This window comes from Lepisosteus platostomus, chromosome 7 (assembly GCF_059453375.1).
Source record: "Lepisosteus platostomus isolate fLepPlt1 chromosome 7, fLepPlt1.hap1, whole genome shotgun sequence".
Taxonomy (NCBI): domain Eukaryota; kingdom Metazoa; phylum Chordata; class Actinopteri; order Semionotiformes; family Lepisosteidae; genus Lepisosteus; species Lepisosteus platostomus.
In genome coordinates, this window is record NC_142617.1 from 33,344,712 (window position 1) to 33,368,252 (window position 23,541).

The 23,541-nt window shown below is 42.2% G+C and overlaps 1 protein-coding gene across 3 annotated transcripts in view; it reads right to left on the reverse strand.

Moving 5' to 3' along the window:
* Positions 1–23,293, reverse strand: part of kdm5ba (lysine demethylase 5Ba) — a 44,818-nt gene extending 21,525 nt beyond the window's left edge. The window contains exons 1-11 of one of the 3 annotated variants that reach the window (XM_088639913.1): positions 22,705–23,293; positions 10,272–10,349; positions 9,072–9,194; positions 8,292–8,462; positions 6,276–6,410; positions 5,719–5,812; positions 3,903–4,012; positions 3,127–3,285; positions 1,662–1,781; positions 1,310–1,468; positions 373–554 (exon numbers count right to left, since the gene is read on the reverse strand). In XM_088639913.1, coding sequence (XP_088496039.1) covers positions 373–554; positions 1,310–1,468; positions 1,662–1,781; positions 3,127–3,285; positions 3,903–4,012; positions 5,719–5,812; positions 6,276–6,410; positions 8,292–8,462; positions 9,072–9,194; positions 10,272–10,349; positions 22,705–22,860 — 1,487 coding nt within the window. In that variant the 5' untranslated portion in view covers positions 22,861–23,293. The remainder of the gene's footprint in view (positions 1–372; positions 555–1,309; positions 1,469–1,661; positions 1,782–3,126; positions 3,286–3,902; positions 4,013–5,718; positions 5,813–6,275; positions 6,411–8,291; positions 8,463–9,071; positions 9,195–10,271; positions 10,350–22,704) is intronic. The other 2 variants (XM_088639911.1, XM_088639912.1) reach the window with 2 other exon arrangements.
* Between the last annotated feature and the right edge of the window lie 248 nt (positions 23,294–23,541).

Sequence of the window (23,541 nt, forward strand, 5' to 3'; positions counted from 1 at the left end):
GTTCAGTGATCAGAGAGTCCAAGCCATGGTAATATTCAGGTACTTCCAGACAAGTCAAAACTTTACCTCACCTCAACTTCAGTCCTGATTTAAATTTAAAGTATTAATAACTGATGATGGAAATTTAGGGAAGAACAAATACTTATCAATTACATAACACTATAGCTGAGTGGAGTCTGAAAGCAAACCCCTTGAGGTACATATTAAACCAATTATCAAAGTCACTTTCCTATGCTGTGTATACCTAATTACAATTCAAGCTTCAAATAGTGCTTAAAATTATTAAATATTTAACACAAACAAAAACAATACCTGCTGCTTTTGACATTGAGAGCTGCAAAATAACTAAATCAGTGAAGTGACGTCGCATACCAGTGCAGGTAGTTAATGGAGTAGCTCCAGTGGTCCTCAATGTGCCAGCAGAAGGAAGAAAAGCACATCCCCACATACAGCCAGGGTAATTTCATCCCACAGATGTCAGCAGTGACATGAGTAAGGACAGAGGGATTCATCACTGGCATGTTGTTCAGGTTCCAGCCACAGCTGAGGTAATCCTGAACAGAGAGTAAGGTGTTCAGTCACACACTCCAGACATCTAAGGGGCTGAGATCGCTGCCCACTTAAGACAATCACATACCTAATGCCATATTTAATCAAAAGAAAGCAGCACAGCCCATTTTAAATTAAATTCCCTGTGCTGATTACGCACAGGATTGTACTTAAAGAAGGACTAATTAAGAACAATATGACATATCCAGACCAGCGGTTCTCAATGCTGAACCCAGAGAAACACTGTCTTCTGCTTTTTTCTTCCTGCAAACTTCTTAACAGAGGATTAATTTCAGTTTTCTATTTTAGCTGTCCTTTTTAAAAACCTTCTGAGCTCCTAAAATGCTTTATTGGGTTTGTAAGTGGTATTAACCCTGCTCATTCAGGTGTGCTAGCTGAAATGTAACACACTGGACTTTAACAAATACTTATTGTGGGAGAATTTGGTACATTATCATGCCCACTGATCTCTCTTCATCTTGAACTGACTGCCAATTAAGTGTCAGTGTCAGAATAAGGGATTAAAGTTATGGAGAGACTACCTGAAGTTCCATGTGCTGAAGCGAAGAGCTGAGTGCACAAAAAAAGCAAGCAGATTCATTACCTGCTTCAATTAACACAAGAAATTAAGGGTCCAATTGGTCCTACCTACAGCAGTCCCTCAGGACCAGGACAGAGAACCACTGATCAAAACTATTCCACTTTATTGTATTCTACCTCATTACGCAACACTAAATCTCAGTTTCAGTAATCTCCGCACCTCATCTTCAGGGGCAACTTTGAACCGGCCATCCTTGATAGGGAAACCACTGCCAAATTCCTTGGATGCGATATCTGCTCCGTATTCCACAGTGACATCCTCTTCAATGGTGCTCACCAAACGCCAGAACTCCTTCTCCACCAGTTCGGTTGGCACCATCTGTAACAGTAGCAGAGCAACAGGTTATTGAATTCAGAAACAGATAAACCACAAGGTGAAAACTAAATATTCTTGGCTTTAAAAAGCATTTGACTTTTTTTTTTTAGCATCAGGATTTAAAATAACGTTCAGTTAAACAGAACAGTAATAAACATGAATCATGCCTCACTCATGAGAGGGTATCCATACTTACATGAACTGGCATGTTGAAGTAATCCGACTTGAACGAGTCGGCCATCTCTCCAAAGGCACGCAGGGTGTAGTCTCTGTATGCCTGCTCAAACCCAAATGCTTCCTGGGGCTTGCTGCACTCCTATGAGCAAAAGTTGAAAAGATAGTACGTTATGTACTGCCTTTAGGGTAATCATCCATTTTCTAACTGCGTCTTCCAATTCAGGGTCACAGGGCAGCCGGAGTCTATCCCAGCAAGCAGTGGGCGCAAGGCAGGATACATCCCGAACGGGATGCCTGTCCATCACAGTACACACAGATACAGACACGCACACACCAGGGCCAATTTTCCCAGAAGCCAGTTAACCTACCAGTATGTTATAGAGAACACAGCCTTTGGCAGTCACAAGACACTGACTCCTTTCACGGCCTGTCACACACAGGACTGGGAGGCACTCTAAAAGAGTGTGGTCAAACAGCATTTCTCAGGAAAGTCAGAAACTCATTTCTCTTATGTCTTAAACTGAATATCTAGGGAATCTTGAAAGGACAATAACTACCCATTCTACTTTAAAGACAAAATAAAAACCTACAAGTTCCAATTTGCATCTCCTTCTAATTCTAAGGAAACGGCTTTAGTTACCGCTGGCTGGGAACAGTGTGCGTGTCATGCTCACCACAGAAAGTGAGAAATAAAACATGATACTTCACAATCTTGAGAGCTCAAGGGGCTTAGAGGTGTATTTTTCCATTGACAGAAAACCTGTCAGGATTCTTTAATCTCATCCCCCCTGAGCACTCCCCTTTAAAGAGGTTCCCTGTGGAAGTGAACAGAGGCAAAATATGGGACAACCTTGTAAACCCTGGGGGTCAGAATGCTGTGTATTATGGATTAAAACATTCTACCTTCTTAATACAAATAGCAGGTTAGTCATTATATACAAGTTAAAACAGTGCTGCTGTACAACGTTCTGAAAATGTGCTAGAAAAATTACCTGGATGTTTTGGGGCCTCGTGAGCTAATAACTGATGAGTAATTTTAATTTTAAAAGTCCCTCAGGTGAGATTCAAAGCCAAAATCTGGCATGGCTGTGCAACAAAACTCCCTTTCGTGGTTGGATGGAATGACCCTTGTTCATTAAAAAAAAAGAGCAACTACTGCTGCACGCTGTACTGTTGTGCATTTGATAAATAAACTTTGATTTGAAAAATGTAGACTTTCATTCTCCTTAATGCTAAGCTTACTGAGCTCCTCAGTGGACACACAGTGAACGGACATCTATACACCTTAAATTGGAACATAAAACAAAACACCTCCACTCTCAAGGAGAGATCCGTTTTAAATGATCAGATCATTAAACGGAGCCAGAATCCTGTAGTATTCTTTCTCCTGCAGACACTTCTGCTGCTTTCTGTTCCTCTGGGGCATGTTAACTCACTGAAGGACACCTGATAATTGCTTTAATTTTAGAAAGGGCACTCATTACCTGAGCCAGGCACTTGGGACACCTCCAGTCTCCCTTGGGAACATCGTGGAGGGGTGGGATCAGACAGAAAGTGTGGTAGCTGTCATCACAGCCATCGCAGAGCAAGAGACGGTCTTCGTCATTTCCACTGCCGCAAACCAGACAGACATACAGGTCCACCTGGTTACAGAGTAGAGAAGCCTAAGTGTCTCATATCTAACATACCTCCTAGGCACTGACTGATCAAACACACAGAACACCAATGGGTTACACAAATATACATACAGGTAAGAAACAAAGCCCTGTTTTGATCCAGAATGTGACAGAGATGGGAAATACCAACTAATAAACAAGACACACTAAGATAGGTAGTAAGACAGCCCTAAAACATCAAAATCTGTTAAAAGTGTCATAAAAAAATCAATTTCAGTTCTTGTATAACATCCTACAACTTAGTCAGCTGCACACACTTAAAGTAGATATGGGGAGATCAACAGATAGGACTCATGGCAACAAACGCCAATATTACAAGGATCTATTATCTAGCATTTAGAAGAATTTCCACTTATTTTTGGAACTTCAAGGGACAGGAAAATCATACCATCTACACCATTCCTTCAGCAACTAAATGGGGTAATGGGAAGAGCACACTTTATAAAGTCTTCTTGTTTCTTAGACCACTGCTTGAAACACAGCGATTTAGATATATTTAAAGGTAGGGGAAGAAATCTAAACTGTTACCTTGCCAGATAGAGATCTGCATGTCACAACAATGGATCAAGAAGTCCCCCACTTACTATACTCACTGCTGGGAGATATTTTTTATTCCGCAGCTTTGCTTTTTCTGGCTCAGTTATCAGCTCCTTTTCAATGGGCTCCTGTTTCACCATCACAGGAATCTCTTTCTCTGTGAAAAGACAACGCAGCTCTGAAACAGCTAGCACAGGGCACGTAGTTCCTTATGAATTGGTGATTTATTGATTAGCAGATCTGTATGCTGTACAATGAGGTGACTGAAACCAGCTCTGGATATAAATAAGGCTGCAGGTTTCCAGTGCCATTAACCCCTCCGTTTTTCAAGATTGAAAAAAAACAGACAACTGACCAAGTAATTCATTCAAATAAGAAATGGAGGAAAACCGAGATGAAAACCAGACACCCTGTGGTTTAGGAAACAGCAAACCCATAATCATTCACAGCTCCTCATGCTGATTAGTTAGTTCAGTGGTGGACAACTCCTGACCACATGATTTGATGAATTGGCTGTTTCTCTTCCCAATTCTTAAAACTACTGAGGCAGAAGGAAAAGCAGAGTTCTGCATGAACCAAGCTCAATTCACTTGGAAACATCTGTGAGATAAACATACAGAATACTAAACGCGTATAAAATAAACTGTGTCAATGTCAAAGAGGACGAAGTTCCTCTCACCAGTTAAGCACATTTTTTTGTGGACCAAGATTTTGTTTACTTTCATACTTCCATGTCAAAAGTAGACTGGGTAAAAAAAAACACTGCATCCTGGGATACTGCTGAACAATGAAAAAATGGTATAGCTCTTTGAATGAAAATCATTGTTGAAGATGACTGCAAAGCTGTGCAAAAACATTGCCCTAATGTGTCTTTTTGTGCTGGCATTGAAGCACACTTACCAGTCACAAAAAAATAATCACAGAATTACATAATGATTACCCCAACATCATTGTCCAAACCACATTTCCAGTGTGGTTTCATTGAAAAGGGGGCACAAAATCACAGTGCATTCGTATTGCACAAAACAAACCAAACTGAGTTCATGCGACCCCAAAAAAAAAAATTTACCGAAAAGGCCCCAGTTCAGCTTCAATAAAGGAAGATCGGAAAAGAACCAAATCGCTTTTGAGCTCATGTTGTACTTCCCAACTGGTTGTGGTTTGTTTAGTTTGGAAATACAGTCAAAACAAACCAAACCAAGTGTGAACACTTCCAGAAAAAAAGGCACTGGACTATGGATCTCCTTGGTTGCCACCGCCTGGAGACATTTAAAAATTGTTTTGCGATGCCACAACTTCACTACAAACTAAACACATTTCCTGCAGCCATCAAGCTTACTATGTGCAGTTATCAACACTGAAAAGCATCAAGCAGTGGAAGTGTATGATGGAGTGGATTACGAAACTGTACGTTTTTTATAAAGGCAGAAATACCTTTCCTAGTGTTACTTAGGTACGTTCACAGAAGTAACTTGACTGTTCCTTATGACGAATCACACAAATTATACAGCACAGGGCTGCACTTGAATTCCACCACAATTCCTTGCATGGCAACACTTTTATAGTGAGGTTAACGGCTTGTGAAGTAAGGACCAAGGCTGTGCACAGCTTGAAATGAGCTACAGAAAGCCCATGGTTTTCATTTCATAACATTTGTTTTCCAGATGGGTCAAAGGAAGAATGAGATTTCCTTTTCACATTCTTTACAAAACTGACCTTCTGTTCAATTACAATTTGACAAACCACAACCAACCCCGACATATCTATCTTATTTATCATAGCGGTGTATCTAAACCTTCACCTACAACCACATAATCTCAAGCAAGTCATTAACTGTAAGTTAAAGAAAAGAACGGCGATTACCTGGCTCATTCTTCACAACAACAGAACCCATCCTCCTTCTCAGGTTGGGTCTGCTGTCGCCAGTTTCTCCAGGCTCAGTCTTCACACAGTTTCCCTTGAAGGAGGAAAGAAAGAGGGGTTGTAAGTCAGCTCAGCAGCATGACAAAATGTGTTTCTCCAAGAAAATGTACTGTTCTGTAGTCTTGTAGTAGTCCTCCAGTCCTGCAAAACATCCATAAACCATGATGACTTCCAACAACTCAATGGAGGAGAAAAGAATCCTCACATAGCCTTTCACAAGAACAGGGGACAGCACCAGATCCCTTACTAAGAGCACAATCAACTGATTTAACCCCACTGAATGGATGAGGTTGTGCCTTTTATTTGCATTAAAAAAGCTAAGCTTTTTTAACAGGCTTTTAATACTGCAAGCAGCTATCATTTTTTTCGGAATTCCACTAGTTTTTCCAAAGATAAGACTTGTTTGTGATGGGCGTGATCCCTACGAGAGGTAATAAGGGTAACTTGAGGAGGAGCTCCACTGAGACGTTCATGAAGCTCTGATCAAGGGTCTTCACCTCAGCTCTCATCCGCTTGGCCCTGCGGGCGGGGGTGCAGGACTCCACAGGCTGGAAAGACTGCCTCTGGGCCAGGTCATGGGGCTTGTACTCTCTGTCCTTCGTGTCGTTCATCAGCGTTGGCTTCTGTACACACTGGAAAACGAAGACACAAAACAACCTGACATTAGACAACTACCTCACTGACCAAAAAAAATAGGTGTCTTCTCCACAAGGATTTAATTAATAGGACTAAATAAGGAACAGATAAGCTTAGAAAAGCTGTAAACATAAAAAAGTGAGCACCTCAAAGTTTCATAAGCTGAGCTCGCAAAACAAGATCGAGACTATAAACTTATCATAGTTTAATGCTCAGTTGTTAAGAGTTCGGATAAACACTGATGTGTTTCAGAAAATAAAGGAACAACAGGGCTAGCAAATGTTTTGCATCATAAAAGTAAAAAAAAAACCTCAAGGACAGTATGAAGTGTAGATATATGCACTCAAACTCCCCCATATTTGCTTTTGATGTGCGACCTGTTCTTAAGTGCATTTTAAAGGTTACGTTAAAGCATTTTCTAACACGTTCAGTTGACAAGCTGTAGGTTTTGCATATTGCCACTATCCTGTTACATGGAATTAATATCTTAATATACATTTTGTTTAAACATTAAAAGTAGACTTCAACAAATATTGAAAAACAAAAGGTGATTATGTTTTAATTATATATTTGATTTTGTGCTTCAGTGCTTGTTTTACCTTTTGGCATGAATACCAGGTATCTGCATTGTCAATTAAAAAAGCCTACCATGTGGCAGCAGTTCTTAAAACAGCACTCTATATTAAGCAAGCCTGATGAAATGCAGGCCTCTCTTTGGAGTGGCTGAGAGCAGCGCTTCTGCTTGTTAAAGACAGGGAAGCTGGTTATGGCAGTTGTCAGCTCAGAAGGCTGAATGTCTTTCACCACAGATAGCAGGACAACTGAGATCACTGTCTGACAAGGGTGCAGAGGGTATTGAGCAGAGCGACTGGAGGATGAAAGCATGCACTTCAGAAGGGAGGAGCTGTCAGCCACACAAACCAGATGGGCCCCAAGCTTTCAAATGTCAAGACGATATAATGCACAAAGAAAAGAGGAAATAAAAAATATAGAAGCAATCAAGTCTTCATTAAAAATTCTGCCGCCTGAAGGAAAAAAAAAAAGAGGCTGCTAAGATATTAGTATATTTGCAGGTCCTCTAATTGCATCTGTTTCAGAGTAAGTGGCGAAATACTCAATAGTAGCCTTGTCATCACTCAGTTTGTTACAACCACTGCTGTACACTTCAGAGTCCTCTGACTTAGGAATTAGGATATATCCAGATCTGGAACTGCCAATAAACTGCTAAGGCACCTAATGCAAAAGAGAACTAGGAGAGTTACTCAATAACGTATGTGACCTCTAAAATGTAGGTCACTCATAGACCACCGAAAGGCCTGACTGGTTTCATTTTTATTTTTAGATCAGATGGTAGCAATTATTGAGATATCTTCTAGTATTACACACTTCTCTACTTAAAAAAGACACTTGCACATGCTGATATTTTACAGGTGTAATTTCAATTTTCTAGAACAAACTTAATCTTATTTAATAGTTATTTCTTCCACATTCAAACAAGACATCTTTCTGTCGCTGGAAGACTAGTCAGTGGTTTTCTGTGCCACCATTAAACTTGTGAAAACACAAAATGTACAGTTTTAGACAGGCTAAAAGATCAACATTCTTTACACACAACTACATTCAGATAAAAACAAATGGCATTTTAAAGGCATTGTTATTTTCAGAGCTATGCCCCAACTTGCTCTGCTTCCTATTGTATAAATGGTCTCCTGCGCGTAAGAAAGAAATCAATACACCTTGAATTTACAGCTTCAATCTCAACAGGCGAGTTAGCTCATCTGAAAAGCTCAGAGCACCATCTGCTAATCCAAAAGGAACCTCCGCCCTAATGAGGAGAGGAGAGAGGAAGCGGGTTCCCACAGGCTTTCATCACTCACCAGAAGGTTGGCTCCAGCCTGGAACAGGTTGTAAGGGTAGAGAATTCGCTCGTAGTGGGCACGCAAATGAGAGCCCACAGCCTTGCCAGGGGCGAAACCCATCCTCAGTGCTATCTTGGTCCATCTTCTCTCTTTACACACAGCGTCAAAGCCCCCTTCATCAGCCACCAGCTACAAAACAAAAGCACACAGGCTGTAAATCTGTCTGCAAGCACAGGCCTCCCATGCACCATCGCCCACAGGCACCGTGATGCAAGAGCTTGCCGCATCTTGCCATTCGCTACACAGAGGCGTGCAACGCTCTCAGGAAAACCAGTGACACACTCAGGAAAACCTCCTTGTTTTCCCCAACAGGACATCAGAGATCTCGAAACAGTCGACACTTCTCGAGCCAATTGCATTTCATGAGTTCAGACTTGGTCTTGCAGCTAGGCTAACACAGTCTATCACCTTTTGTTAAAAATGTTTAAAACACTTCAGGATTATTGCTAAAACATATCCACAGACAATTTGAAATTGAATTCAGTGAAGGTCATTTTGCACAGATTAAAATTCTTAAACATAATGCTGCAGTTAGGAAATAACACTTTATGAATATTCTAACATCAGCAACAGATATATTACATTCACAACTTCCATGCATTACTTATGCTGAAGTATTATGTTCACAAGTTAATTCAAATCAATTTTAGAGAGAAGTAACGTTGCTTTCTACTTTTTTTTAACCTTATAGCATGTCATTAACATCACTCAAATGGAAGTTGTACAAGGTGTTCTTACCTTGTTCAGTTGGTATAAATCCAAAATCTTCCTTTCTACATGTGGAATTTTTAATGTGCACCCCTGGAGCTCCCAGAATTTTGCAATCTGATCAAGGAAATTGAGCTTTACTCTGGTCTGGGCCTAAAGAAGAAAATTAAAAGCAAATTATTTTAACCCAACACACTCAACAGTCCCTTAAACTGCTAAGTGAGACACAACATGCAAAAACAGATTTCATGAAGTAATTAAACAAACCACAATAATAATTTAAATTGAGTACATGAATTTTAAATTTTCTACATGTTATCACTTGATATGCAAAGCTCCTACTCTAATGTAATCATGATTTCTGCTGATCTATAAGTCTAGCCAGCACCTTTGACCCAGCTTGACAGGTGCTCTCTTCTGACTAGGCTCCAGTATTGTTGTGGGTACAATAGACTCCCTGGCTGGAAGTGATGAGACGCATCATGCTGTAGCCTGTAAGCACCAGCCATCCCCATACAAACAGATCTGCTATTACTTCCTCAGATGGAAGAAATTACAGATAAGTACATGTAAGAAAGTAATGCTGTGCTACATTAAGTAACCAAGGGTCCGGGTGGAAAGATCCAGAGACCTGAGTTATGCGCCTCTGCCCAATATATGACTTAATTGAACTCACTGTATGCTTACATGGACAAACTGAAGCCATTTTCTTGTTTTACAGAAACTGGAGATTTTAAAATGCCAATAAGACCTGCTGGACAGGAGCCCCATAGGACTGGAGATGGGCTCTCTTGTTATAGGGGATCCTGAGTGGTTCAGTCAGTAAAGGCACTCAGATGTTTAAGCACTATGGTCATAGTTGTTAGTTAATTATAACAAGGGCTCCATGGGGTGCTGCACACAACTGGCTTGGTAGCTGTTGGGGATCAGAATGAATTGGGTCCAGCCTGGTTTTCCTCTGCTCATCACACAACAGTGACTCCCAGCACCTGTGGGCTTGCAGTTATATCAGTGAGAGAATTCACCAATCAGTGCCAGCTTGCCTCTAAGGCACCATGGGAGCACATCGAAGGACAAATGGCAGAGGAGTACATGCGCACAGGACCTCCTGCTGGACGACTGAGGTCCTCATTCCTCAGTGCGCGAGTCGTAGTGAGACAGCAGAAAGCTTCCAACCTGGATGAAGTATTGAACAGAAACTAGAACAAACCTTCCCAAGTTAAAAATTACCTCTAGTTCATTGAGCCTCTGGATCCGAGGGGTGAAATGAAGTTTATCAACATCACATGCGAACGGAGGCTGCCAGTCCTGAAACACAACACAGGGGATAAGATCAGTGGAGTCCAACAATATCATCCTGAACAGACAACCTGGCACCAGCTCCACCTACCTATTTGCCACAGACATGAAACTTCATTTGGAGTCTCGAATTCCAAGAAAAGCGGCAAAGCTAAAGCAGGTTCACTTTGCAGATTCCGTCGCTTGTTTTTGTTTTATATTCAAATAGCACCCGCGGAGCAAGCTCAACTGCAGAATAGCCACGACTAACATTTAATTTCTACTGATAAACTCAGGGTCTAGGGGTTCTGTCATGTTACGCTACATGTAAACTTCACCGTTAAGGTTTATATTTCTGAAGTCAGGTTACACGAGTATAATTTAAATGCTACATTACATAAAAATATATATTTTGAAATTCAGAGCTTTCTGTAATTAATAGACACATGGACAGTGGTACAAAGCTAACTTTTTTTGTTTCTTCTGTCCTATTTACATCATAATTCAAGAGACAAAACACAAAAAACCTTGATAACCCCCCCCCCCCTCTAAAACACAGCACATCACCAATAAATGCAGCATGCAGAAAATAAAACCTATACAACAATTCAGAGGACTAAAAATTCACAATTCAAAGACAAATCGTCATTTAGGACACGCGAGTGGCAAACTAATGCCATCAAAAAAAAGCATGGCAACTTTTACTCGGACAACAGCTTTACATACAGATGAAAAGATGGATCAAGAACTGAATGTGTGCCCAGTAAAAAAAATTAATTACATTCGCTGGGAACATGACAAGGAAGAAAATCCATCCCTGATCATCCCCTGGACTTCTACCAGGAATAGTAGTACAGTACTCAGGACCAGTCTGGTCCTAGAGACTGATACCTCTAGCAATATGACAACTGTGAAGGGGCAATAGAAGCCCCACGGTGGCTGGATGGTTTTACAGGCGACAACAGTACAAGGTCTCTGACATCACGGACACATGCATCTGCAATCACTTTCTGGAGGGATCCTTTCCAAGAGACTTGGTGAGGTTAATTTTGAGGAAGATCAAGACTATTCCATAATATAAAGGTCCTCTTTGCCCGTGCATTAAGAAAAAAATAAAAAAATTTCTCACGGGAAGAGCACACTCCCCATTTTAACCAAAGTGTTTTCCTTTAGCCTTTTTTTTAATGAAATGCTAATATAGTCCTTGTACAGGCCATCGTGAGAACAATTTGTGGGTTGAAATCAGAATTCTACAGATTCTGCAAGTGCGCTTTGTTGCATCATCTATTAGGAAAAAAGACTGTTCAGCACTCTGTTAGTGCCATCAAATGATTTATTTATAATTTTTTTTTACTCCACTGTCCACAGCAGCGTACAATCAGTAGTTCTGATTTGAACTAAATTAAGTTCTGTGAAAGACATTTACAAAACTGTGCGTCATCTGAAGGGGTGGCGTGATTTAAAACAAACTACAATGAAAAATAGTCGCAGCAACACACTAATTTTATTACATCAGTCATTTTGGGTGACAGCTGACTGAAATAGCCCCCGTTGGTATACAAATCAATTCTACACACTTTCACATCTCAACAGCTGACAAAGAATGAGTTTAGTCTCTCAATGAATTCCCATGAAGTTCTTCTACCCAAACTCTATCCAGTAATCAGATGAACGCATTCCACAATATTAAGTCATTAAAAAAAAACTTCTACCACATATGACGAAACTGCCAATCCAAAGCTTACAACATGCAGGAGCTGCGGTACACATCTGCAGGCCTCCTCTTGAGCTGGACCATTTGCTCCCAAATAAGCAGAGAGGAGGCATCAGCAGTGCCTGGAAGTTCACACCCACATATAGGTAACGTGTTGGTAGAACCACAGGGACAAGGACCCACAGGTCAGACAACTCTGCTCTGGGTGGGATCGGAACACTTCGAGCTAGCCTGTGGTATTTGAAGTCAAGGGTCTGTTATCTAAGAAAAATTCTCCACCAATCTAGATCTCATGCAAAGGAGTTATCTTCTGATTCAATCTTCTGATTTTTTTCAAGGAAAAGTAATACCTATCAATTAATCCTTCTAGGAAATAAAGAAATTGATATAAACACACTTACAAACATAAATACATACAGAAACAAGTAAAGGCTTAGTCCATGCTGAAAAGAGAAGAAACGCACTTTTCCACAGCTGAAATGTTGGTACTTTTCTTCTCTTTTCAGCATGGAATAAACCTTTACTTGTTCCTTTGCAGCCTACGCATGCTGACGCAGCTCCCTGCTTGAACTACATTCAGTATACGCAGTATATGATGGTAAAAGGGCCAATTCTAACAGCTCCTTGCAACTGCACTTCTGAGGTTCTGCACATTAAACCACTAATTCTAATCAAAAACAAAACTTACACAACAAAGCAGAAAAGTGCAAACATGCAAAACTTGAATTTCAGATTAAAAGAGGCCAAAATTCACCAGGTACAGTACAATAACGCAAACAACCTTGGTCAAAGTAAGTCAAAATAAGTTGTGAGATCTATGACATCTACTGAGAAACATCAGGGACAAAAGCAAATGAAGGAGCTCTACAGAGAAAGAAGAGAACAAATATATTTGTTGTTCTCCAAATAAAGGAGTGTCCCCTTCTCAACATTAGGATCACAATAAACACCAAAACAGACAGAGGCCACAAACCAATGAAGAGCAGCACTCTCCCCCCTTCCCAAACAGTCAAATTCAGACAAAAGCCAGCTTGGGCTTTGTTTAGGGAAGCAGACGGCTGCAGCTTGGGGGGGGGAGCAGGCCTTGTGGGACCCGTGCCTGGCAGGTAAACACTTCCTTCTGTCCTCCAACCTCGACACACCTAGCAACAAGCCTCCAGCTCACACCAACAACACTGCCGCAGCTTTACACCTCCACCTCTTGCTCTTAAGAAGAAAAAGAGCACTGCCTTCAATAAAAAAATAAAACTGTGGGCGGCCTGTGTGGTCAAGACAGCAGTTTGTGCAGTTGACAAAAGCCCACAACACTAAGTCAGCAAGCGAGGCAACTATTTCCGTTTCGATCAAGAGAAGAAAAAACGGCCAAACCAAGCCCATCTACAGACCACTGCAAGTCACATTTTTCACATTGCACGACAGTTTCGCTTCTCATCCAAGCCCAGGCTGACCAGAGGCACTGCTCCGCAAGAATCACTGTGACAACACTGGTGTTACCAAATCCACAGGGCTCTTCAACACAGTCTTGAAGCCTGAGCCAACACTCCAAAGCTTTCTAGTGTAGTGATTGCAAACATGAAGTATTTGAATGTAGCTAAATGGAAAAAGACACTTACAAAAGGACCTCTTTACAAACATACAAGACATGTTAAAGATCTCTCACGACACCTTGGATCAGTTTTGCTACTGCAAAACAGCAGCAGTTAAATAATACAGCTGAACATCTCCAGCAAGTTTTCAAAACACAGCTCTACCTTCTTTAGAAGTTCAGGTGGGTAGCTGCGTCACCATGCGTAGGCTACAAAGGAACAATAGCTTTAGTCCATGCTGAAAAAAAGAAGAAAGAAAACAACGTTTCGGCCGTGGAGCCTTCTTCAGATGTGAGGCGAGGTTGCTCACATCTGAAGAAGGCTCCACGGCCGAAACGTTGCATTTTCTTTCTTCCTTTTTTCAGCATGGACTAAAGCTATTACTTCTACCTTCTTTATGCAAGTTTGTACAAGCTACATCTACAGAAGAGCTCACTGCCCTTAAAAAACATCCAAATGTTTCCTGTATATTTGGATAAAGTCAAGTATTCTTTACTAGTACACTTCTTAACGGGCAGTAAAGCTTAAGATAGGAGCTTACACTCCCTACGGCTTTCAACGAACCGTTCTTGAAGTCTATCACCACCTTGAGGTAGACGCATAAGCCTAACAGGAAGCCATTATCTACTGCCCAAACATCACTTCATGTTGACTTTTGAAATTTCAAACACTACACAAAATATTACAGAGGATGACTTAGCACATCTTAGTATTATACCTCCCATCACCAACAACCTCATAAACTCTACTATACAAAATAAAAAGAGGCCGCAAGTGATAAGAACAAAGACGAAATCCCTCTGACTTCAATAGAGGGAAGAGAGCTTTACAGGTCTTCCTCCAGGAGCCTGCAGCATGTCAGCCATGAACATGGTTGCCACGCACCACAACAGCCAAGGTGCTGTTCGGAGGCTGTTACATCAATATGGGACATTATTAAGAACGGCCTCGACTCCAACCACTCAGCTTCCTATGCAGGAGCCAGATGGAGACTTTGGTTGCTTCAGAATCCCGGGACACTTTACACTCTACAGTGGGCACGTTATAATGTGAAACAAAAACTTTGTAGCTCGAGTTTCTTCCCAGATTTTAATAATAAAGGTGGAAAGGGGGGAGATGGGAAGAATCGAGCAATCAGATATCCAGGATGGATGGCCAAGGAGCTCCACACGCTTACCTTCTCAACTGTTACTTTGTGACCTACAGACAAAAAACACTGTGGATTCAGGAATTCTGGGGTCCATTCATCTTGGACCGATTACATTTGCTGGGAAAAAGCAATCTTCCACAAAAAACAAAATGGATTCAGGTTGCAGTACTTCAATAAAAGCCTGATAAATTAATTTCAACATTGTATGAAACCTGTTGCCCTAGAACTGTATAATATTAGATACAGCAAATGTGTGTGCAGAGTAGACTGCACTGGAATAAAGAGCCTTACTGGTAGTTAGTAAATGGGACTTCAATTCATGATTAAGATAGTGGACACCAAAAGACAGTGAAGCCAAGAAATGGACCCCATGAACTCATTAGAAAAGAAACGACATGCGTTTCCTTTTTAAATTAAACTTTCATATTCACAACGGTTACATCATGACTAGTTTACAATGTTGCCTTGTACAATCTATAGAAAGGATGGGTGCTCTTATTATTTAAGAGTTCTGCTTATAAATTACACACCTGAGGATACAATTAAGTTGCTTTAATGTTCCATCTAGACTCTGGACTTATTAATTTATTTTTTTGCCCCACAGCTAAGTTTGGTTAACAAGACAGCAAGCACTACAGCTGTTAATCTGTACCACTGCTGGCTCGATAAACCAGCCATGTTTCACATGGTGGGGAATTATATATCTCAACCTGATAGCCCTTTGATTCCTACAGATGCCATTCAATAACAATGGCGACTCTCCAAAGACGTCCTTTATTTGCAAAAGAGTTGCAGCTCCCGCCTGGAAGATCAAATCGGGTAATTCAGAATGTCTCTGGTAACCAACGCAATCCATCCATCCACCCATTATTAGCACGCCGCTTATCCTCGTGGAGGTGGCAGAGAGTCTATTCTGGAAGTACAGGGCACAAGGAGGTACCAAGCACAAAACTACACATGGCATGGTGTGACACTGGGAATGGCTTTGCTCAACTGTCCCCATCAGACTCCAGGCAGCAGGTCTTCATGAGAAGTGACAAAACCAGGGTACCCCCACACAGGTAGACTGTGCAAGCCAAAATCGAACACCCAGGATCCGGCACCTCTGAGGCAGCAGCAGCAGAAACTACCACGCCACCCCCCGGCCCACTCTGACAGAAACCCACCAAGACCTCACCAGGGGTAACAAGCTATGGCAGCTAGCAGCAGAGCTCTTGGCTGCGACTTCTAAAGACTGAGCAGTTTCCATTGATGACTACATATTCCTGATGACTTGGCACTAGAGTTATATTCTGATTATGTTTCCCAAATAAGATTACCCTGATGATTCCCAAAAAGATGGAAAAATACACCTAATTAAGTTCTCCCGGGACCCCCAAAGTTTCTTTTAGAGGTTTTATAAAAAAAAAATCTTCATCTTTATTTAAAGTGAAAGTAGCATGTCAACAAACAAGATTTGTTTCTTAATTTTAAACAGTAGCAATTCTACTATTAGTCTAATATTAAGTATTCTTCCAATAATCATTGATTAGAATGCCTTTTTTTCCACAAAAACCACCAGGATTTATATAAAAAAATTAAACTCCATTTAAACATATATACCACTTTCAACTACAGTCCTGGATGAAAGGCTTAAATCTTCTCAGGCAATCACTATGTACTTACAAAATTAAAAACTCTCCTATCAGGCCATGATATATCATGCCTTTTTCAGGTGGAGCATTTTACTGCAATGACTATTTGCAGACTTTCTTAACTTGTGAATCGACTGTCATGTGCTCATTTACAAACACATTACCATGCGTCTATTTGCATACATATTTCCATACAGAATCATCAACATTACCTATTGGAAACACTTTCACATAGAATTTAGTGTTCAGGAGCAGCGATTATCTCTGGAATAAACAGCAGACAATGTCCTAGTCATATCAAATAAAACAGGTTTCTTGAAAGAAGCAACCTAGCCTTGGTGGAGAAAAATGAAAAGGATTTCTGTATAAATACAAGCATAAAGTCCCAAGGGCTTCTTCACTGTACTACTCCTGCAGGACTGCCCTGTTCCCAACACAGCCCCAGACAGGTTCGATTTTTCAAACACCAGCTTGGTCTTTCTTTAATTTCCACAGTTTTAACGGCAAGACCTGCTGTTCCAAAACCCCTCAGCCTGCAGCTTCTTTCCACTGAACAAACACTCTCAACAAGTTCATCTTCAGTTTAATGCAAAAGTGTAGTGAAGTCTTTCAGCTGTTTCTTTAGTTATTCAGCCTACAGGACTCAATAAGATAGGTGGCACTTTATTTAGACAACTGCATGTTGTCAATAAAAAGGAAATGCTTTAATGTATGGGACTTTCAATGGGTGTTTGCTACAGCCAATTTCAGCTTTGGTTCAGATTGAGGGACAGCTTCAAAAACCAGATTAAAAACAGCCCAGACTTCTGACAGGAGAAAGAGCTAGAAGGTGACTAAGGATCCCATACCTCTACTGGTCTGGAGACACAGCTGCTGTAATGAACCACACTCCTACAGTGTAAGAACATGTCTCAACCAAATAAACACACAAAGACAGCCTTAAATCACCAGTATCAGTTTTACAGATATTTTTAATCATGGACACAGTAGAATGCAAATTGTTTTTTTACATTTAATGACCTGAAGCTCTGGTCATTCCTGTCAGGAGCACCGGAAGATAGCTGTAACCTCCCATTACTGCAAACATGGGCTCAGGGTCTCAAGACGCTTACAGGAGAGCAGCATTTCTGATGCACAGCTCCAGTAACTGTACCACTTCCATCACTCACAGGTGGCAGAGGGCTTGTGGTTGGAGTCAGTGATGTAATCTGTCCGCTTCTGCCGAAAGCCACAACTCAGCACTCTAGCACAGTCCTACTTATTTTGATATATCATTTTGATTACAGTACAGCCCTGAAAGTATCTCAGATTTTGAAACTATTTAGTAGGAATAAAGAACTTTGTGATGATGAATAGTCATGTACAGTTTCCTAGAACCTGCAAGACCTTTAACTCTTCCTTGCTGAGCTTTCATTGTGTATCAGCAAGCAAGCTACGGTCACTTCATCTTTTCCCAACGCGGCTGAAAGTTGAGTCCAATAATATCCTGATTATAACAACGGGTTCAGTAGGCAGCCAAGAAGGGCAGATCAACACTTCTTTTTCATTTCATTTTACAATCAAGCCTGGTGGAGTGAAAGTGATGTACTATCTCAGAACCAAAATGCTGATCTTTCCTCGGTATTTAGTTACACGACTAGTTTCTCTGGCCTTCCTTCTCTGTGTCAAGCTAATTGAAAATAACAGTTTGGCACCACGCTGCATGGGTTTAACAAGGACTGTGAAGCATCAGGACCGAAACTTTGGCACAAGGGCAGAAAAAAAAAGCCAGCTGCTGATCACCTCAAAACTTCGACCCATGGTGTCAGATTCATTTGATCAAAAGCAAACCAATTGGCCAAAACAAACTGAACACGCCTCGGCACTGATGAGCAGCAGTTACAGCTTAGCCATGAAAACAGCTGGGCAGGTTTCCTGCACAGCCACAACCCCCATGCAAATCCAAAACACCTTTACCCTCAGAATATTTCCGTGTCATTTCCAGGCATTACTCGGAAACGGGACCTGCTGAGCTTGACAAAAGGCCTCGGAGGCGATTCTGTCCACTGTCCCTTTTGAACATCATAATCCAGCTCCTTCGGCACTAACAAATAACTTTTCAGTATGTCTCTGGACTTTCAAGCGACATACTGTAATGATAGGGTGGAAAAAAAAACATTTCCTTGTCAAGTCCTTGTGCAACTTTTGTCACACACAACCTACACTCTTACTTATCTCCTCCCAAGTCTCAGAGTTCTTCTTTTTAAACTAAAGATGTCAAATGCTAAAAATTGCACAGTTAAGCACCAGATGCACCAGCGTCTATGCATACGGTCCAAAACCAAAACCGAAGACACCCCGAGTTCAGGCAAACACCGCGAGGTGAAGGAACAAGCCGGGCAGAGCTGACGGGGAGCCCCCCGACTCCACGGCAAGTTCATTTCCTAATCCAGACACCTCTCTTTCACACCGTGGGCCACACTCAAGGTGGTGGTGGGGGGGGTCTACGAAACCGACTACGCCAACAGCTCAAGCCTACTTTTTACAAAATGATTCCAGTGACCCAAACACAGCAGGTATCTTTGTAGAGCCTCATGCCACAGCAGTAACTGAACTAAAGCAAGGATGCACCTAAAGGGTGCAGTAGTGAAACCGGCCTGTTACGTGCCAATCCAACTGATCTGATCGTTTTCTCTAGCAGCTGCTTTACCTTGGGGGGCACTCTGAAAGACGCTTCAAACTGAAGGAAGTAGGCAGAGTTACAAATCACACAAATATGACTATTAGTAATAAACTGTATACATTAGAGACTGTTCACATATTTAGTAAAAGCAATACACTGGCGTAAACATGTTATAAACACGGTCACTGTGCTTTCATTGGTAACCACACCAGTGAGCCATAAAATACACACATTCTGTATTCTTTCACACAAAACCCAAAAAAACTCCTTTAAATTCATAGCTTTATAAACAATGCAATGTCTTTTTTTCTTTACAATAATCACATTTCGACCACCAGTATAGTACATTTTTCAACCAAAGAATCCAACCAAGGTAAAAAAAAGAGGCAAGTATTATTTACTTAACACCAGTATACTGCAAAGTACTGTTCTCTCTAATTTGTAGGGAAATGCTGTAAACCACAAAAAGGCCTTCGGAATTTAAATAATCCGACACAGCTCTCCATATGTAGTTGAAACCTCTCATAGCTTTGCCCTGCCACAAGCAAAACCATTCAGACAATGACGGCACTGGATCTCCCCGAATGTTCTTAAAACTAAATCAACGCAGACTAATTGGTTTCTGAAATGGAGGGTGGGGTTACATCACAATCTATAGTACAGTGCATCATAAATCGTACAGTAACATCATCATATACGCAGGCTTGTACAATCCTCAGCTCGTTTCACCAGGATTAAAACAAGAAATGGCTAAGAAGCCAAGTCCCCCTGAGAATTAACACCCCCACACACATTAAATAACTGTAACGACTATCACTAGCTAAATATTTGATCCCGCAAATGTGCCTAAAGACAGGAACAACAAAATGGGATTGGATGCTTCCCTCTTCCTCACTTAATATAAACTATCCTCAAAAAAACTATCATTTGCACGTTACATACTTCAAAGGAGTAAGAACATGACATAATGACAAACTATTCTCTTTTCTGTTAAAATACATAAAAAAACACTTCACAACGGAAAAACTGGTATTTTTTCCTTTTATTTTAAATTCAAAGCCAACGTCCCAAAGCAGAGGAAAAGAGGATTTACAGCACACACAACCCCTTCTTTGTTTTTGTTACACAAGAATGTGTCGAAAATTAAGGGTGCAAACAAAATACGGAGTGATCAATATGAGGATGGCTCTCAGTAGGGCAAGAGTATCAGGGGGGAGACAGTGGTTCTCTCTCTCCTTGGTGAGTGTTGATGGTGCAGACGTGTGGAAGAATTATTTATTTTTTTACAGTGGCCATGTTTGAAAGCACACCAGTTCTACACCAATTGAAAGAAACGACTAGATTCAAAGATTAGCATTTCTGAGGCCAGCCTTGAAGGCTGTGGTAATTCAGAAATAAATAAATAAACAAACCCTTAATCCACATCTTTTAATTCTTCCACAATAATCCCAGTGTAGTCTCACAAAATGGCCCAGATGGAGCAGTCCAGAGCCCCTGCTAACCACAAAGCCAACATGGAGGACAACACCCAAGAAACAGGCCTGTTAGGTGTATTTGCTGAATATTAAGTTTCTTACACGTAATTAAGTTAATATTTCAAGGAGGGGAATCATATATGCACAAAGAAACTCGGGACTTTTTTAGATCCAAAAAATAAATAAAACGAAAGAAACGTGGTTACGAACTACCATATGGTACAAAATTTACATATAAATAAATTTGACATGTGGCGTTGTCAACACTGTTATTTAAATAACACAATGCTTCATATCAAGTCAATTTACTTGCTTATCCAAATAAAACGCGTTAAAAGGGCTGTGCTTTTACGAAGAACCGGGATAGAAAGATATGGGGGGGGTGGGGGGAGGGCTTGATATTTGATATCGTTTGATATCTAACGAGTGAAAGCTTGCGTTTCTGTTCCGGTGCCTTTTTTTAAAAAAAAAATGACATAAACATAAGAACATCAATTGAAAAAGGGGGAGGCAAATGTTTTTAAATTTGACTTCCTAGTCGGTTCGATCATGAGTCACCGAGGAGAATCCGGCTCCTGCGTGAGAGATCACACGTACCGATCACTCCTCCGGAGTACACAACTTTCTCCATTCCCCGAAAAACAGCACATCCACACCGCAAATCACACTGCACGCCACGGCCCGAGCTCTCCCCGGCCCACGGGCGAGCCCCAGGAGCTGCTCGGCCCCGAAGGGCAGCGAACATGTCGAGTTTGGGGAAACAAACAACACCGGAGTAGGAGGGATTAAGAACATTTCTGACCCATTTTTTTCAGTGTTGACGTAAACCGATTAGAAGAATAGGTGGCGATGCACGTTTAATTGTCCGCTCGTCGTCAGTTTTTTTTAAAGAAAGGAAACCGAGTTTTAAAAAACACCTCCCCCCCTACACAGACACTTCCCCGTGGGGAGAACGGAGGCCGCCGGGTTTTCCCAAGCCAGCTTCCCGGCCCAGGCGCTCCGGTCACCGGGCAACGGCGGACCTGCGGGGGCGCGGAGGTCACGACACGCCGGCCGGAGCCCGGGTCGCCTCTCCGCGGCCCCCGACCCCCGGGCTCGAGTGGGGAAAGGCTTCAAACTTTCGGACGATTAACACCCTCTCCCCCCCTGCTCCCCCTCCTCCTTCTTCCCCCCCCCCCGGCGTCACGGAACCGAACAGCTCGGATTTCCACGGACTGTCGCCCGGCCCCACGACACCTCCACCCCGCACACAAGCGCACCTCGCTCCCAAACTCTCCGGGAACTGCCCCGCTTACATCCAACCCACCTCCGTCCCCCCTCTAAAGAAACCGGGGAGCAAGAAGGCGAGGGCTTCGCTCGTTAAAGCCGTCCAGAAACGAGGCGTCCCGTCGCTAATGAGCATGAGCAGCAACTCGACCACGTCGCCTGCTCGGGTCGAGGCGACTTCACCCCGGCTTTTTAGACACTTTCAGGGTTATAACGACAGTAACAGCGCCCGGGCAGGTAAACGGAGGAGCAAGGGGAGAAAAGGCCGTCGAGGGCTTTGATTTTGAACCACCCAGGATCGATAATCGAGGACGGGGGGAAACCCGTTGACTAGTCGGCAGTGCAACTGAAAGTTGTAACGCCAGCAGCCAGAACTGTTGGGTGTCTTTGTGAATATCCGTCGACAGCACAGTTTTGAGTTTCTTTTTTTATTATTACTGGTGGGGGGGGCTTCGTTTCAAACTCGCAGCTAAGACATTTAAAGGAGGTCTGGAACCGAATGGGTTTACCCATTAATACTTCAGGAAAGCAAAAGGGGGCTTTTTTTAAAAAAAAGCACACGGCATCAGTTTGCATTTATGCAACTATAAAGCTCCCCTGAAGCTCACGGACGTGTTTTTTGTCTCCCTGGTGTGTAAAGAGAAGTAGGGCAACTGTTTTTTCGGCTGGTGTCCCTGTGTTGTGTCAGAATCTCTTCGCAACCACACACACACACAAAGAACCGTCTTCCCTGAAGCCCCGAGCCGCCATATTGAAAACTTCTTAAAAAAATAAAACAAATGCACGTAAAAAAAACCTCCCCCGCACACACAAACATACACCACTAAAACATGACAAAAGTGAAGGGCTACGGCGTTTTCTCCAGGGGGCCCGCTGGACCTCTCTTGACCGCACTCACCGGCGGCGGGCGGACTTTGCAGATGCCCGTTTTCTCGGCGATAGGCCGGATCTTGTTGATGAAGGCGAACGGGTCGGCGAACTCCTCCCAACTGGGCTCGAAGACCGGGCACTCCGGGGGCGGAATGAACTCGTCGGGCCGCGGCTGGGTCATCATGGTGGGTCCGGTTCCCAGGATCGGGGGGTGTCGGTGGCGAGAGGAGGAGGAGGATATTGAAGGGGGGGGGAGGAAAGGGAGGTTGAGGAACAATTCGAACCCTTGGCGATCTTATTAACCCAGATCCAAACTGCGCTGGTTTCGAGCTATGTCCGTAATCCACCGTCTGCTCCACCGACTCTCCAGCAACTGCTCTTCCCTTTAACTCGCTGGGTACTCGCCGACGCTCGCTCTCCAGCGCGCACACACACTCGCGCACAGCCAGAGCCCTGCGCTTAGGCGCCGGCCACCTCCGCCACGGCAACTAGTCCCCTGCAATTCTCACAATTTGGCCTCGATCGTGTACGAGCCATCGATTTATTTACTTATTTCTTGGCCAGATATCCCGGGAAAAGGGTGCTTAATTGGATCGTCGATTTAAAAAAAAAACATTTAATTTTGAGACTGTAAATGTGAAAAAACCATTTCAAGTTCAGGAAAGCAGTTTAGACTATTCCACATTTCTGCGTAATATCTCCAGGTTTTATATAAAAGTGTCTGCTTCACGAACATATTATCTTGAACATCATTTCGTCTTGTATTCCAAAGCTCTTTAAAATACTAGATTTATAAATGCTACGATATACAATTCTTGGACACACAGAGAGCAGAAAAACTGAAATATTATTCTCTACGTCTGTC